We start from the raw sequence: 16,470 nt of genomic DNA, 5'->3' as shown, positions 1-16,470 counted from the left end.
TAATTTTAGAAATTTATACAGACGATATTTACGATGATTTTAAAAACAATCTTCCAAACATATTTGATTTTAGTAATTATCCTCTAGACCAGGGGTGGCCAACTTTTGTGCACATAAGATCTACTTTTTATCGTAAAAATGTGTCACGATCGACTTGTTGTCATAGGCATAGTCTAAGTGGAAAGGGGGAAGTGTGAAATACACACTATGTTTATACACTGTTTCAGTACGAAGTGCACTCACTGCTTATGAGTCGAGTCATAACTGCATGCATATAGTTGCGTTCGGTTACAAATATAATACATTAAGTCAAGACATCGCTAGCGATCGATCAAAATTGTCTTGGCGATCGACCGGTCGATCACGATCGACTTGTTGGCCACCCCTGCTCTAGACCATCCATTATACAGCAAAGAAAATAAAAATGAATTAGGTTTTCTCAAAGATGAAGCAAAATCGTTATCAATATCAGAATTTGTAGATTTAAATGCTAAAATGTATTCAATTTCTGAAGAGTGCTATGAGAAAAAAATGGCAAAAGGCATAAATAAATCAGTTGTTAAAACAACTTTTCATCAAGAGCTTTATAAAGCTACTCTATTAAAAAAAACCAACTTTGTCATAGTCAAACTCAGATAATAAGTAAAAATCATGTAATCACAACCCAATTTCAAAATAAAATTTCTCTTTCACCATTTTATAATAAGAAATATATTTTAAGTTATGGAATAGATACTTTATCTTATGGTCATTATTCTATTTCTTCATAGACATTTTTTTCCAATGCATTTTTAATACTTTTTTATTATTATTATTGTAATCCTTATTTTAATTCTTAAATGAAATGTACCCATTTTTTATTATTATTGTAATCCTTATTTTAAATGTTCTTTATTCAAATAAAAGAGAGAGAGAGAATCGTTGTTATTGCTTATTTAAACAAAACATATACTATTGCGACATGTCTAACAGATGACGCAAATAATCTCTTAAAATATAAAAGTTATATAAATATTAGTTCTCTTATATAAAATATTAAAATATATATAAACTTTAAATAAATATTAGTTAAAATATATATATATAATTAATGCGACTAAGTTTTTATCCCAGAAACTCTCCCTCACAATCATGCAGAAAAATATATCCAAAGGGACATCTACGGGTGGTGGAACGAGTGTGGTTTCGAAATGTGTGAGAGATTCTGAAATACAAAGTATCTTAGAATCCTTGGAATGATTTTGGAATTATGCCAGAATCCGTCGTATTTTTGCCCGTGCTCAGTGTCTTCCCCTCAAAATGATGAAACTGGGATAAAAGTTATAAAATGTTAAACTTTTACAAAATTATCCCAGAGTCTATCAATCCTATACTACATATACTTCCAATAATTCAAAAATTTAGAACTTCATTAAAAGTATTTATCAGAAAATTTCAATTAAAGAAATTCTATAATTTCTAAAAGTGTCTTGAAATTCCCTGATATAGTCTAGTATGCTATTCATGCCATGTAATATTAATACAAAGTGAACTCACTGTGTATGGTTTTATCAAATATTTTTCTTCCAAGTGCTTTTGACGAATGTATTTCTGTCGTCTTCAGGCGAATAAGAGATTTTTATATTGAACATGAACGTTCGAAAAGAACACATACAAAATTTAAATAAAAACGTTTTTTGTACGACATTTGATATGAATCCGCTACGATTTTCAAATACGTACAATGTTGCAAATGTGATGTAATACAGTGCATGCGTGGTGCTGTTTCCTGTCAATAGTGTGACAGATGATGTAAATCGCCGTTTAATCATTTGTATAGGGCAATCCATATGTTGGGCAGTTCCAGAGTAGGTGCATTGCACGCTTCCAACATTGTTATATATAGCGACTCCCACACAAAGAAGAGCTTTCGGTCATTGCAAGTCCTGAGTATAGTAGAGTGAGCCCATAATGGATTGTAATTCATGTCGCACACCCTTCTTGCGAGTTCAGTATTGCACCTTCCTTTTGCCACATCATCTTGGTGTTCGATCAACATTCTTGCTGTGGCTACAACGTATCTTGTATTAATTCCTGTTACAAGATTTTCCAATGGAACCGCATAAATTCCTGACTTCTCAAAGACGAAGGGAGAACTTGTCTTGGTCATTGCAGAGAAGTCTGTGCAAGCTAGAAAAACGGAGAAAGAGGCAGAAGAAGACCTTATTGTCTAAACATGTGGCAGATGCATAGAGAAAGCGGACTGAGGTATGGTAATGCTGATTGTACAAGCGTAACTTCCCTCCTGTTGGTTAACATGGTGCTTGGAAACAGCATTTTCTTAACTCTGCTGAGTAGATGTGTGTATTTAGCATGTGAAAAGCTCGCTGCACGTACCACTAGGTTAATGTTGTTTAATTCACTGTTTAAAAGCTCTTGAGTTGATGGTAGCAAGAATGCTCTTCTCAGTAGGGTGGCGATGGCGGCATCAACATAATGTGCAGGCTGGAATGCATTTGCTGGGATGATGATGTAGCATGTTGAACTTGTGAACTGAGAAAAGTAGTGCTTCTGAGGATCTCTGTATGCACAGATCTAAGAAAGCCAAAGCCGCATTACTTTCTTTTTCCCATGTAAAATTGATGAAGGGATATATATTAGAGACTTGCTGCATGAAGGTACAAAAGATTTCATCAGATATTATCCATGAAGGCCTCCGAGAGGAGCAACGACCGAAAGTTCCTCTTTATATGGGAGTTGCTATATATAACAACGTTGGAAATGTGCAACGCACCTACTCTGGAACTGTCCAACATATGGATTGCCTTATACAAATGATTAAATGGCGATTTACATCATCTGTCACACTATTAACAGGAAACAGCACCACGCATGTGCCGTATTACATCACATTCGCAACATTGTATGTATTTGAAAATCATAGCGGATTCATATCGAATGTCGTACAAAAAACATTTTTATTTAAATTTTGTATGTGTTCTTCTTTTCGAACGTTTATGTTCCATACAAAAATCTCTTATTCACCTGAAGACGACAAAAATACATTCGTCAAAAGTGCTCGGAAGAAAAATATTCGGTAACGCCATACACAGTGAGTTCACTTCGTATTAAATTTCCTGATTTTTTGAAGAATCAAAAAATATCAAGTTTTCTGTAAATTTGAGAATTTCTGGAACAGCTACCAGCCTGCTATTTTAAAATTTTGTTTAATTGTGGTAATAACAATAAACGTTTTAATAATATGTAATTATTGAAAGTTTGAGAAACTATATTTTATCAATTATAAGTAAAGATAGATTTTGTTTAAATATCAGTAGGCTAACACCTTATCTTCGCTGAGAAAGTTTAATTTTAAACAAACGTTTTCGGCCTATTCTATAGGCCATCATCAGACTAAATAAATCGAATAGTACCGTTCCATAAGAACGAATACAAATATTTAAACTTAAAAATTAACAACGAATTAATACAAATATTTAAATTTAAAAATTAACAACGGATTAATATAAATATTTAAATTTAAAAATTAACAACGGATTAAAAGATGATACATAATAAACTAATATCGTATAAAATTAAAAAACAAAACTAAAAAACAAAATCAAAATCAAAAATAAACTCAGAAAAAACTTCTAAACACAAGCATAGAACCATAAAATAAACATGTAAATTAAGAGTTCCTTGCAGAGTTTTTAACCATATACTTCCAGGCCGATGGAAGGCCCTCAGCGTCCCTCGCATTTATACACACCCCTTCCAGTTTGCTCTTGTAAATCTCTATCTTCTCAGCGGTCCTCGCCAAGACTCTGCAAGGAACTCTTAATTTACATGTTTATTTTATGGTTCTATGCTTGTGTTTAGAAGTTTTTTCTGAGTTTATTTTTGATTTTTATTTTGTTTTTCAGTTTTGTTTTTTAATTTTATACGATATTAGTTTATTATGTATCATCTTTTAATCCGTTGTTAATTTTTAAATTTAAATATTTATATTAATCCGTTGTTAATTTTTAAATTTAAATATTTGTATTAATCCGTTGTTAATTTTTAAGTTTAAATATTTGTATTCGTTCTTATGGAACGGTACTATTCGATTTATTTAGCCTGATGATGGCCTATAGAATAGGTCGAAAACGTTTGTTTAAAATTAAACTTTCTCAGCGAAGATAAGGTGTTAGATTTTGTTTATATAATTTTTGCTGAGCACGTTTTATTTAATACTGATATTTAGTTGAATATATATATTTTTTCATTTATGACTTTTTGCCTTGTAAGCACTTAAAAGTGTCTTTTTTGCATGTTCATCATTAATTCAGCCAGGCTTACAATAGACAAGAACTGACATATCTGAATTAACCCATCCATGAAAAATTCTGAGCTGACCGGAATCAAAAGTCAAGTCCCTTAGAATAGAAAACCTTCATGACCTAGGTCATGTAATAATAAACATGAAAATTTACATTTGTAAATGAAACTTACCAAATATTTTAACCGATGATTGTTGCTAACAATATGTTGTACAATCATTTGACCAGAACCTTTTGCTTCACATAAACTGCATTCATATTTTGGTTCAGAATCTGGTATTTGCAATTCAATAATATAATTTAAGCCTGTAAGAAATACATATATATTAATTTCAATTATTTAAAAGCAAATAAATGGTTTCATTTGATTAATCTACATTTACACCAATTCCTGCTTTATTATAGCAAAAGAATCAGTTTTAAATAGATACAAGTACTTTCAGGTTTCTTCAGTTCACCTTTTTAAAGTTTTTTTTTTAATTCCAATACAGTAGGAACTGGTGTAATTGTTGATCATCATGAACTGAAAGTTAATATTGTATTAATCCACAGAATAATCATAATTCAAATTCATTAAATCTACAGCAAAGTCATTTTATAGAAGTGTTGAAATCTAACATTTATAAAAATGATAATAGAAAATAATAGAAATAGTGTGTAATAATTCAAATTTAAACATTATTCATGTAGTTAGTCTTTTCATTTTGTAGAAATCAATTTTAAAAATTATAACAAAATAAATAGCTACTATCCTTAAGAATATCCATAAATACAGTTTCTGAAAATAATTTTTGTTTATTATTATTTTTTATTTTCTTAAGTTTACTTAAATTTTTTACATTTATTTTATTTAACTTTGAATAAATTTAAATTCAACATTAATGCTGCTCTACACAATGCTAATAATTATATAAAATAACATAAGCATTTTGAATTGTTATTTAACATTCTCATCATTGATTATTTGCTTAGTCACAAAACAGAGAAATAAATGACAAGAAAAAATAATCGTAAATCTTACTCAAATTCATAGGTACACAAAGTACATTCAATTCTGTTTTATATGATTTTGATTTAATATGATCCAGAAAAGACGCTCAGTCTCTTTTTAACATGTGATTTATTTTGATTTAATACATTCCAATAAATACGACTTTTAAAATCATTTAATTTTAATTTTAAGGAAAAGTATTCATACTTGGTTTTCTAGGAAATTACTCTTGATTAAAACATTTCTTAGAATTTGCATTTAAGGCTACTAAACATGCTCAAGTATACTTCAACATTGGACTGGTTTTTTTTAATGACTTATTCTAACATATATAGTGATAATCAGTCTTTCAATCTAACATTATCCCATGATTGAAGCAGTCAGAAAAATTTAATTTCATGTTTGATGATTTGTTTATGTTTCTTCTAATCTCTTTCAATATGAAATAGTTTTTGTATACCATTTGGTATTAAAATCTAGAGTTATTTTGGTGTAAAATGAAATTAAAAGTTAAAATAAACTTTGTGAAAATAATATAAATGCAAAAAGTTTAAATTTTGCCAACAAGAAAGTTACAATCGTCCCTTGTATGATTTATTAACTAAAATTGAAATATTTTGTTTAAATATACCTTATTATATTAATTAGTTTATCATATTATTTTTACTGATTTAAAGATCTGGAACCAATCCTCCATTTTTCCATAAGAATGGTGTCTTTTTTATATGAATTTTTCAGAATGTATCTACTGTGTAAAAAAAGAATTGAATGTATTATTGAACCTTTGAACATAAAAGTGGTAGTTTTACCTGTATTAGTGTGCATATCCAAGAGAATGACATCTCAGTTAGCCAAGAAAATACTGCTGATATATTGCCAAAATTATTTTTGGATCTTCTCTTGCTTTTTTATCAAGGGATTTTAAGTTTGAATTTTGGAAAATATGAGAAGAATGGATTCACAACTGATGACCAAATGCTAGTGATTTCTTTATACAATATCAAGATATAATCTTTGTTACTGTAAGATATGAGTTTGGAGTATGAGCTCCCCAAATGTAACCAAAGAAAGTGTAGAAATATGTTGTTCTAAAATAGTTTTAATTTGTTGCCATTTTTTGACAAAAAAATTTCAATTTGAGTGTCCTATTAAAAAAATTGCTAGGCTTGAACTATCATGCAATCTAACTTTTGCATATGATTTCATCATAAAAAAAATTTATATAAATAATTTTAATTTCCATTCTAGAATTTCATCAGATGTCAATTTTATGTAAATTAATTTGAAGACACAGACTCTGTCTTTAAATTAATTTACATAAATTATTTCTTTCTTTAATGGTTTTTAAATTAGTGGTGATATATTATCTTATATATTAAAAGTATTTGTACCAATTCATATTCATAAACATATAATTCAAAATTTTAAATTAGTTTTCTTTATATAAAAAAATATTAATCTTTTCATTTTTAAACAAAAATATTAACTAAAATATTTACTAAATGCCTACAATAACTTTTGTAACTTTTTTTACTACTTACCTATGACAGGTGTAGATATTTTTTCCAAATAAAGTTTTAGTTTTTGAGAAACTTTTGTTGACTTCTTTGAATTTTGAGAAGGAACAAATTTTCGTTCTGTATTTAAAAAATGCAAGAAATTTTCATTTATAATCACCAGAATTTGAAATAGTAAATGTAATCAAATAATTTATAGTTAAATATAACAAACAAAGCTGAATTTAAAAAATATATAACAAAATCTTGAGTAAGATAGCTGAATTATTCAATTTATAATTAATGATGTAAAATAATTTAGCTAAAAATTAAACATTTTGCAAACTTCTTTTTTTTTATTAAATCACATTATTCAGTTATCTGGCATCATTTTGTTCTAAAAAAATTAACCTAAAATTCTGGATAAATAGAAAATTCTTCTCTAGATGTTATTTGTTCATTATTCAAGGAATCTCCAGAGCTTTACAATCAAACATTTTGGAACTTATTACTGAATAATTTCTCTCTTAATTATACATTTTTATAGTCATTGTACATTACTTATGCTGATGACAATTCTTTCAACTTCTACCTACTAAAGTTCTTTTTGAATTCTTCTATAGCCAGAAATTTCTGTAATTAAATGTATGACTAAATGTAATATTTCTGCAGTTTCCCAAAACCTAATGAATAGATCATATCATAATATTAAAAAATGTTGAAATACTGGAATTTTTCTTTAACTTCACGCACATTTCAGAGAACCTAACATTCTAACTGAGACATTACTCACTAGCCTATTACTCTCTTTAAGCCTATTTCATAATCTAAAAAGTGATAAATAAGTAGAACTTTCATAGTATTTAGTGATTATAATGATATTCATAAATAGTACTTAAAAGCATAATTACTAAAGTTTTTATATATGTTATATATTTCTCATTAAAGAATTTGAAAATAATCAAGATGGATTAAGTGAGTGGAAAGGACAAAAGTGGACAGTAACTGTAGCATAGTTTAAAGAAATGAAGTCATTAACAGCTGTGAAATGCAGTAAAACTAATCATTAAGCTTTTATAATGCCAATTACAGTGCAGGAGCTCCCCTATTTACAAATGTTCAACTTATAAACAATTTGACTGTACATCTAAAATTTAAATTTTGAATGAATTCCGAAGTTCTCTTGCCAGTCACAAGGTGGTGTTGAAGTCAGTCTCTAGCGAGTAATAAATAATAAATTTTTAATAAATAATTAATGTGGATTTATTTCAATTTCATATCATAATTTTTCATTTTTGTGCAAATTCTGAGATTTCATTGCTGCTCATAAGATGCCATTGAAGTTGGTAACATTGGAGTAACAGCAATTTTTGCTATTGTTTGTAATTTTTATAAACTTTTGATTAGTGCTTCAAAATGCATCCAAAATGTAATAGTAAGTCTAACAGTGGAGATAAATGCAAGAAGTGTGGTTTTGTTATTGTGGGAACTAGACAATATAAAACTAAGCGTATTAGATGAAAAAATTTGTGCTTGAAACATCACTACTAAGCATTAGTGAGTGGATAAATGAGCATAATGTATTCTATTAAGTTCATTGAAAGATCAAACACTAACAATACATGGTTATTCTGTGTACAAATGCACTTTCCAAGTTAATTTTTGACTTACAAAAGAACCTTAGGAATCAAACCTGTTTGTAAATAAGGGAGCATCTGTATATTTTTATCATATGCAGTCTACAGTTACTGAAGCTGCACAAAGAATTTACAATTACTTATTTTATTAACACATACAGTTATTTACAAACTGAATACTGTATATCAAATGTATTACTACTACTTGCCTCCGGTCTTTACAAATTTTCCTTTCTACAAGAAAAAATAAAATATTTAATCAAATTTTGTAAATTAATTTTATGCTAAAATAATTATTAAAATATTAATTCATATCTTAAATTTTACCCAAAAAATAAAACATAATGTTGTTTAAACTATTTGTTATGATATACACTATTTTTAAAAATTTCTATGCAATTTAGAAGATTAAAATTAATTTATTACTACATCAGTAGTAATAATTAATTTTCAAAAAAATAATCATTTAGAAAATGGGGACTAAACTTGTAGTAACTTCCATAATACCACAGAAGAAAGTAAAACTCAAAACAAGATACAGACTGCAAAAATAATATTTGAAAATTAAGGACTAAATTATAATTCATCATAATGCTTTCTAATTTTTTTATATTATAAAGTTTAATAGTTTCAAATTTTACTCAAAAATTCAGAATTTCCAGAATTTATTGATAGCCAAGAAGAATATAAGAAAAAACTATTTCTGGGTGATATATTATTACTAAAGATGAGTCAAAATTGAAACATGATGCATCATAGACAGAAATGAGTATTATATTGATCGTGATACCATTTTTGTATTATCTGCTGAATATATCATTAAAAAGACACAGAATTTTCCAAAATTAATTTTGGGAATCAATGATTTCTATAAAAATTAAACTTCATAACGGAAATGTGTCTTTATGCAAAACTGAGAATACTGAGTTTAATTAATAATGACTGTTCATGAAGGCTTCAATATAATCTTTGAATGTAAAAATAATAACTCTTTAACCACTCAAAATAAGAAAAAATTTTAATTATAAAATTGTACAGAATACTCTTGCTTTAAAATTTTGCATTTAATATTCTAAATACTCTAAATTATATAATTTACACTAATAAAGTAAGAGAAACTTTTTTAAAATATAATTAAATTATTACTTTAATTAACAAAAATATAATTGTAAAAATGAGCAATTATTTTCTGAAGTTGGGCTGAAATTTTTAATCATATTTTTAACTTATTTAATTTCAAATATATGCTCTCCATCTCAATTAGTGGCTTGCCCCTGTACATCATACTTTTCCTTTAACAACAGAGTTGTGCCTGTCATTTACGTACCACCTTTCAGGAAAAAATTTTTGAGTTAAAAAATAACATTATTTCCAGTTTGCATTGGAAGTTCAAATATACTTAATTGGGGCCTCCTGGCCCTATGATTTCCATATCTGGTCTCATCTTTCATCTATCTAACTCTGTTCTCAAAATTAAGGAAAGACAGACAAATAGATGACAGTAAGAATTTATAGGTCTACAATTTTTTTAAATTGCAGCCCAAAAACATTAAAATACAGGACTATATGTATTAAAACTAGAGATGGGCAAATACTATCTACAAATACTCAAATGCTAAGAAGTATTCAAGATTTGAGATTTTGAATATTACTTTGATAAAAAAATAAATTTGAATATGGGAGAATATCTCCAATAACATGCTATATATGTAGTCACAGTGCAGATTCAGAAGGAGCTCAAAGGTGGAAGGCTATCTCAAAAATTAAAAATATTTAAATAATCACCTTTTATTAACACTTGCACAACAATTGCATTGCAGATGGTGTGATAAATCATATTATTGTAAACACTGCATTATAAAATTGTTGACATGAAGCAAGTATATGGTGCTAGAGGAATTTTTTACAGAATTTGATTATGTATAGGGAAATAAGAGCTTATAAGGAAATGATGACTCCACTATTGTTAATTGTGCTCTAATGGTTGTAAATACAGAAATAGAAGACTCCAAAAATGTCCCTTTTTTGTGTGTCTTCAAAATTTTATAATAAATATAATTTTTTAATCTTTATTAAAGTAATTGTATTATTCATTTCTCTTACAATTTTGTCTATATCTATAGTTATATATCTTGTGAATTAATACAAACTTAAAAAGATAGGTATGATTACTTTTGTTCTCTAAAGACATGCTACATTATTCTGAAAAAGAATTTTTTACATCTGCATATCTTTAAGATGTCTACATTTATATGATTCTTTTTTATGAAAATTATAAAAACAATGATGTATCTTTATGCAAAGAAAAGTGCTGTTTCTATCCTTTTAAGTTTATAAAGTTTAAGTTCAAGATGCAAGACTTTATCTTTCTATACATATCATATATTGTTTAAAATAAAAACTTAACAATGATATCAATATTAATTTTATCTCCAAAATTTTTTTTACCAATTATGACTTTTATTGATTTAAAATTAACTATGTTTGATTAACAAGTTGAAGTTTACAATTAATAAAAATAGTACTGTATTAATTTATCAAATATTTACCTGTTTATGACGAAATCCTTTTATATGACTTGAAATTGAGCTTTCGGAATTCAAGAAACATTCACAAAACTAAATAAAAATAAATTCTTTTACTTAGATCATTCTATATTTTAATATAAAATTGAAATTAGATAGATGCATGTATATATGCAAACAAACTACATCTATAATACCTAACCAATATCTAAATATTAGCTAAATATTGTCAGATACACCAGTCTATATTTATAAAAATTTGTATATAGTTAATCAGGATCTCAGCCTCTAAGTTTTTCATATTTGCTCTGAATTTCAGTGGTGTATTGCCCCTCTCTACATCATATTTCTCCTGAAAACAATTGCGTGATGCTGGTCTTCTATCTAACTCCATTCCAGAGAAACTTTTCAATTGAAATCACATATCTTCTGGTCTGAACCAGAAGTTTGTGGGTCTCAGGTCTCTAAGCTTTCCATATCTGATCTCAGTTTCCATCTATATAACTCCATTCTTGACATTAACAAAGGACAAACAGATGGATGACAGTGGGAATGTGCAGGTCTGCAATTTGAAAATTGCAGCCCAATAAATCTAGTACATTTAGTTTATTGCAATTGAAATCAAATTTAATACTATTCAAAAACAACAATGGCTATGTTCTTTAATCTTTTTTTAAAATATATTCAAACCTTTTTCATTTGAACACTAGGAAATTCAAAAAATTTTGAATTAACCAACATTTTTGAAAATTAAACTAGCTTTCCACCAGTTCTGGTACTTGTCAGTATTCCTTGAGCTTGGCATCATCACATTTTCTCTTTACTTCCTGTTCCATTAACAATTTCAGATTATTAAGCTAAACTACTACAAATCTCTGTCTCAACACCACTTAGTAACAACCACTCTTCTAACCTGTTACCAGTGTGTATTCCCTCTTCTTCATACTCATAAATAATCCAAAAATAGGTCTTTACAAACATTTTCGAACCCCAAATGTCAGTTCTTCCTCAGGGAATACGAATTTTGTTGGAATTGCCATTCGAATCACTTCAAATTCGCCATAAATACGTTTGAATGCATGTTTCCCGTTTATGTCTTAATGAGACATTAATGCATCAATTAAAAAGATGAGATTACACTATCACTAGCGTGGCAGATGCTTATGAACTGTAATTTACAATAGCTGTGTTGGTTACCAAATGCGCATGCCTCATTAAGACATAAACGGGAAACATGCATTCGAATGTATTTATGGCGAATTTGAAGTGATTCAAACGGCAATTCCAATGAAATTCGTATTACTTGAAAAACAACCAACATTTGGGGTTCGAAAATGTTTGTAAAGACCTATTTTTTGGGTTAATTACGAGTGTGAAGACGAGGGAATACACACCAGTAACACACCAGTAAGATAATACACACCAGTAAGATAAACTTGTTTATATTTCGCATTTAAATATCAAAAAATATACCTAAACAATTTGCTATCTACACTCAAATTCACTGACACTATGAAACTCAAGACAATATTTGAAAATATTGAATATAGATTCATGTTATTTTCTCTTTTCAAGTTTCATTTTCAAAATATGAGCTATATTAGCTTCAAATTGTCCAAATTTATACTAAAAAAATTCAAACTAACTATTTTTTATCACTAATTTAAATATGAATTTCAAAGGAAATAATAGCAGATTTGAATTATATAACCAAAGTATTTATAATTAAAGTAGATAAGATAAATTTTCTCTTCCCAACATTAATTAAATATATATATTAAATTTTATTTTCATAATTTTAATTAACACATATACAATATTAAAATAAACAGTGATTACCATGCAATAATATTTTAATCCAGACCTATTATTTCCAACTTTTATTCCTTCAGGAAGATTAGCATCAGAAGTGACAGTCTTTTCCTCATCTAAAATAAATTACTACAGTAAATAAAATATTCTTCTACAATTATTTATATTATAATACTTTAATGACATATTTATAAACATTACAATTGATTGATAATAAGAAAAAAACAGCAGACTTCATTAACAAAGCTGTTTAACAATGCAGATTAACTCTAAAATGAAATTTTAACCCATTTATAAGCTCACTTTTTGGGTAAAAATACTAATTTAAAGAATGACATGATCAAAATTAAAAAATGTAATAAGCTAATGTAAAATTAACTTATTGCATATTTTAATCTTGCATTATAATGTCAATTTACAAAATAATGTAAAAAATTAGCATTTTTGGAAGATTTTTCATCAATACATCATATTTAGGCAACAAAGGCAATATATCAGTACTAAACATTTCAAAATTTTAAACTATAATTTACAGACAATTCAAAATTTTCATTCAATAATTGCTGACATTGCTAAAAAGCAAGAGACATATTGAGAAGTTCAACTGCATTCATATCCCTATTAAGTCGTTAGATTATCTTTATTCTACATAAATATATGAAGTTATACAATATTTGTAATATTAACTGCTAATTTATTCATTTCTAGTACTAATCTTGTTATTATACATAGTAATATATAATAAATTATATTTTTTTTCTTATACATTTTCATCCACAGCCTTTTGTTGTTTTTTAACCATACTAAAATTTATCAAGAGCTGCCTTTCTCTTGTGAATATGCAGCTCTTTGGGAACACTTGTCTATCTGAATTCTCCTTTTGAACTCAGGTGACATCCTCCAACTTTTATCTTTCTTTAAATAAATCAGACTTCTAAAATAATCTCTTATGGAGTGCACAATAGACCTTTTATGTCAGGATGTATTAGGCTCTTGCATCTTGCTTTACAATCTACAAGTTAATATAGATGTTAATATAATATAATAAATTTTTTGCCCCATAGTATAGCGAAAATTTCTGTCTACAAAGCACACTTTTCTGCCGAGTGACAAAGATTTTGCTCACATTGAGAAAAGGAAGTCTGTTTCAGCACTAATAGTGCCAAGGACCTGGGTCACTAGTTAATCCTTTCCAGATCCACATAGTAGTTCAGGATGACATAAAGGATCTTGGTATTTTATAAAATTTTTCATGAGACCAAAACATCATTACCTTGGAAATGTGGGTTTAGATTACATCTGATAACCCTATAATCATTAGAATAAGATGCTCCCATGATGTTTTGCAGCCATGGAATGCTTCTTCTTTTCTGCCATCAAAGAGAAGTCATACACACAAGGTAGTTCTGAATTGCTTTAATTGTCTCCAGAACATCCATTTGCCATATGCATGCTTCCAATAAAAAGTGCCAAGAACTAGGACCTACTGTCCATATGCAAGTAGGGATGTCCCGATACCAAAAGAGTATCAATACCGGCATTAATATCAATATTAAAGTAGTGATACCAGCCAGTATTGGCAGTGGATATCAAAACTGGAATTCTTGCCAGCCCTCTTCAGTCTGTGGCTTGATTTTGAAACATTTTGTGTAATTGAAACTTTTAATTTTGACAAATAACATACTTTACTCTAGTTAGTTATTATTAAAAAATTATTAAAACTGATTTCTAATATAAATTAAAATAAATGTTACAATAATGTTAGTTGATTTGAGATTTTAATAGATTTTCATGTTTTTTAAATAATTGGTGAGTTAATAAAACAGTAACTTGATCTCTAAGCATACTGTATATAGATTCAGAAAATTAAATTTGATGAAACAAAATTTATTTATTTTTGGGCATTAATATTTATTTTATCAGTTTAACTTAACCTAATATAGTGTAAGATTTGGTTTCAGTTTTGGATTTATCTACAAAATCCAATTTTGGTCAAATCATATTTATCTGTGAAAAATGCAATGCTACCAGATCCAATATCCAAGGAAAAGTATCAATACCAGTATTGGTATTCAACAAAAGTATCAAGTTCAAAAAGTACTCAGTATCAAAGAAAAGTATTAACAAAATATGACCTACTTGAACCTTTGACCGGTGCATACAAAGCTTAATCATCCAAAACAAACATTTTCCTAACCCCTTCTGGGTTCTTCTTCAGGTAAATCAGCTGGATTGAACTCGAATACAAAAATTTGAACTAAGCCAAACGATGTTAAGTTTCGAATGTCCACATGCATTAATACAAGGGATGAGATTGATCTTTCTATGGCATGGCAGGCCTTAATACGCACGAAGAGGTAGCATTCTACTCTTAATTTTTTGTAAAGAAAAAACTTGGAAACGTGTGAGATTATCATCGATGACTCATCTCTCACACACGCATTGTGTGTATTTTGACTTAACATTCACTACCCTTTGGATGTTGATGGTTAAATTCGAACACATCACATGACAGAATATGCAAACGAACTGGACATTCAAAACTTAACATCGTTCGGCTTAGTTCAAATTTTCGTATTCAAGTTCAATCCAGCTGATTTACTTGAAGAATCCAGAAGGAGTTAGAAAAATGTTTGTTTTGGATGATTAAACTTTGTATGCACCGGTTAAAGGTTCAAGTAGGTCATATTTTGTTACATACATCCCGGTGTGCAGTTTCTGTTTTATATTATTGAAAAGTATTAATATGGTATTGGTATTCGTAGTATCGGGATGTCCCTATGTGCAAGTTTCTGAGTTTTGAATATGCAGACTTTTCCTGATGACAAAAGTAATAATACTGACTAAATCCAAATAATGACAACCTCCTGGGTTCCCCTTGTCAGTACAATCAAGGTTAAAAGTATTGCAGTATTTATGTGCTCAGTGCATTCATAGCAAATCTTTTATAAAATTATAGAAAAAGAAGTTTATTGAATTTTGGTCATTAATATTTATCATATCAGTTTAACAACTCTTATAGGTTTGCCTCAGATAATGCAGAACCTTGGTTAATAAGGGTTCCACTCTAATACTAAAATTAAATAATTAAAATTACCTTGTACATTCTTCAATTCTTGTTCATTTTCAGCCATTTCCAAACTGAAAATAAATTATCAAATCAGTTATTTTTAAATGTATAAACTAAATGAAAAATACCACTGAACCAACTATATACATTTAGCTCCAAAACAGGATAATTTAAAACAATTTTTTTACAAATGCATTTCAGAGAAACATTTTCATGTCATTACTCTTCAGCTATAAATTAAAGTTAAAAATTACACACTACCAGAGGCATAGCTATCATAGAGCAGTTGGAGCAAACTGCTCCAGGCACATGAATCATGAGGGCGCCAAGTTAGAAAGAGCAAAATAACTTGTAAAAACATTTGTAAAAAAATTTTTTGATTTTATAATTCATCAATTAACTATTAGATTTGAATCCATTTGACAATTATGTACAATTTTTAAGTTCTTATCACCTGCTTTAAGTTCTTGTCACATCATTTGATAAAAATATTCTGAAAGGATCAGAATTTTTACAATCAGCATATCCCTCCAACATTTAACCTAGTTTTGGACCTCAACTGCTTCAATTTAAAATGTTTTTTAAAGTCAGGTAAAAGAAATTTCTTCTATAAGCCAAGTTGCCAAACTACTTTT

The 16,470-nt window shown here is 28.1% G+C and overlaps 1 protein-coding gene across 1 annotated transcript in view; it reads right to left on the bottom strand.

The window, feature by feature from the left end:
• LOC136985686 (ras-related protein RabX-like) overlaps positions 1-16,470 on the bottom strand; it is a 71,466-nt gene that overhangs the window by 43,934 nt on the left and 11,062 nt on the right. The window contains exons 2-7 of the mRNA XM_067283015.1: positions 15,863-15,906; positions 12,793-12,881; positions 10,978-11,046; positions 8,638-8,662; positions 6,837-6,932; positions 4,477-4,610 (exon numbers count right to left, since the gene is read on the bottom strand). Coding sequence (XP_067139116.1) covers positions 4,477-4,610; positions 6,837-6,932; positions 8,638-8,662; positions 10,978-11,046; positions 12,793-12,881; positions 15,863-15,899 — 450 coding nt within the window. The 5' untranslated portion in view covers positions 15,900-15,906. The remainder of the gene's footprint in view (positions 1-4,476; positions 4,611-6,836; positions 6,933-8,637; positions 8,663-10,977; positions 11,047-12,792; positions 12,882-15,862; positions 15,907-16,470) is intronic.

This window comes from Centruroides vittatus, unplaced genomic scaffold (assembly GCF_030686945.1).
Source record: "Centruroides vittatus isolate TY-2023 unplaced genomic scaffold, ASM3068694v2 contig_975, whole genome shotgun sequence".
NCBI classification, from domain to species: domain Eukaryota; kingdom Metazoa; phylum Arthropoda; class Arachnida; order Scorpiones; family Buthidae; genus Centruroides; species Centruroides vittatus.
The sequence above is the reverse complement of the archived record's forward strand: the minus strand, read 5'-3'. Positions and strand labels throughout refer to the sequence as shown.